General features: G+C 39.8%; 1 protein-coding gene across 1 annotated transcript; it reads left to right on the forward strand.

Annotated features, from left to right (window-relative positions):
* Positions 1–426, forward strand: LOC127804354 (protein PELPK1-like). The gene has a single exon (XM_052341215.1). The coding sequence runs from the start codon at positions 1–3 to the stop codon at positions 424–426; it is 426 nt and encodes a 141-aa protein (XP_052197175.1).
* The last annotated feature ends 1,025 nt before the right edge of the window (positions 427–1,451 follow it).

Below are 1,451 nucleotides of genomic sequence, written 5' to 3' on the forward strand. Positions count from 1 at the left end.
ATGGCTGCTCTTCACCGCCGATTGATGCTCTCTCTTCTAGTGGCACTAATAGTATCATTTTCAAGCATCGTCCAAATGGGCCTGGCAGCTCATCGCCACCTTCTGCAAAACGTGCCCACAATTCCATCTCTCCCAAAGGTCGCTTTGCCTCCATTGCCCGCAATGCCAAACATGCCCCAAGCCACGTTGCCGCCGCCGCAACCCACCACCACCACCACTCCTCTGCCGGCGAACCCATCCTTGCCAAAGCCCACTTTGCCGCCTCTCCCCAATCCAACACTGCCAACCATTCCTAAGGTGGTTCTGCCTCAGATGCCGGCGGCTACTTCACTGCCCGCAATTCCTTTTCCTTCAATCCCAACAACAATGCCCACAATTCCGTTTCCTTTTCCTTTTCCTTTCCTTTATCCGCCTCCATCAAACTAGTCCGTACCCTTCCATTCCTTACGTCTTTCTTTTGTTCTGCGGGTGGCTGGTGGAGTATGTATGTAATAAACCCTAGCTAGCCACCAGTTTGCTTGTTTGGGCTCTATCGTGACGTGAATGTGTTGTGTTGTGTTGCACTGAGGAGATTTCAGTAGATTGTGTGATGATTCATTTTATGTCATTTTTATTCCATTTTTCAGAGTGCCATATATATATGAATATATACTCTAGTTCACTGCTACATATGGGTTAACCAACTTTACGTACTTTTTGTCTTGTATATCAACTTCTCTCCTTAATCTTGCTCTGGTTGATTTCAAGATTTTGTCTTGAAACGTGTTCATTTGTCACATAAACAGGGCCGGCAAATATATGCAAACACCTGTTATATTATATGGCCAAACATTTTACTTCAATCTTTCAAACTCTGTTGATAAATTAATTTGATAAAATATATTTTAATATTTTGTTAAGAATTAAATTGTAGAACACAACAATTAAAGCAAAATATTAAAAATAGATAAAATTTGACAAAATAACATATAACCTTCACATATCAAAATGACAAAAAAACTTCTCTTAATTAAGATTATGGACTAAGCATCATTTTTTCCTCTACCAAGAATAGAGGGCAATTAACTTTTTACAAAGGCCAAGAATGCTCTACCTCCTCTCTTAATCTTTATGTAACTATAGAGAAATAAAACATAAAATAAAATAAAGGGAAGCCAAGGGGAGGAACCTAGGTTCCTCCATCAAAGTTGAATGCCCAGAGAAGCCCAATAAATCTAGGGAAGGGGTGGGTGGGTTGGGGTTGGTTCATTTTCTAAGAGGAATAAACCTAGTTAAAATGGTCGAATAAGCCAAGATTTTGGCTCCTTGGCTTTGAGGTAAATCTTGTGGGCTTTGAGGTAAATCTTGTGGGAGTGTGAGTTTAATTAAAATAGACGAAAAAACTTAGATTTGGGTTCTCAACTTTAAAGAAAAATTTTATATGCATGAGCATATAAGAGAGAGAGGAACGA

Source organism: Diospyros lotus, chromosome 6, assembly GCF_014633365.1.
Source record: "Diospyros lotus cultivar Yz01 chromosome 6, ASM1463336v1, whole genome shotgun sequence".
Taxonomy (NCBI): domain Eukaryota; kingdom Viridiplantae; phylum Streptophyta; class Magnoliopsida; order Ericales; family Ebenaceae; genus Diospyros; species Diospyros lotus.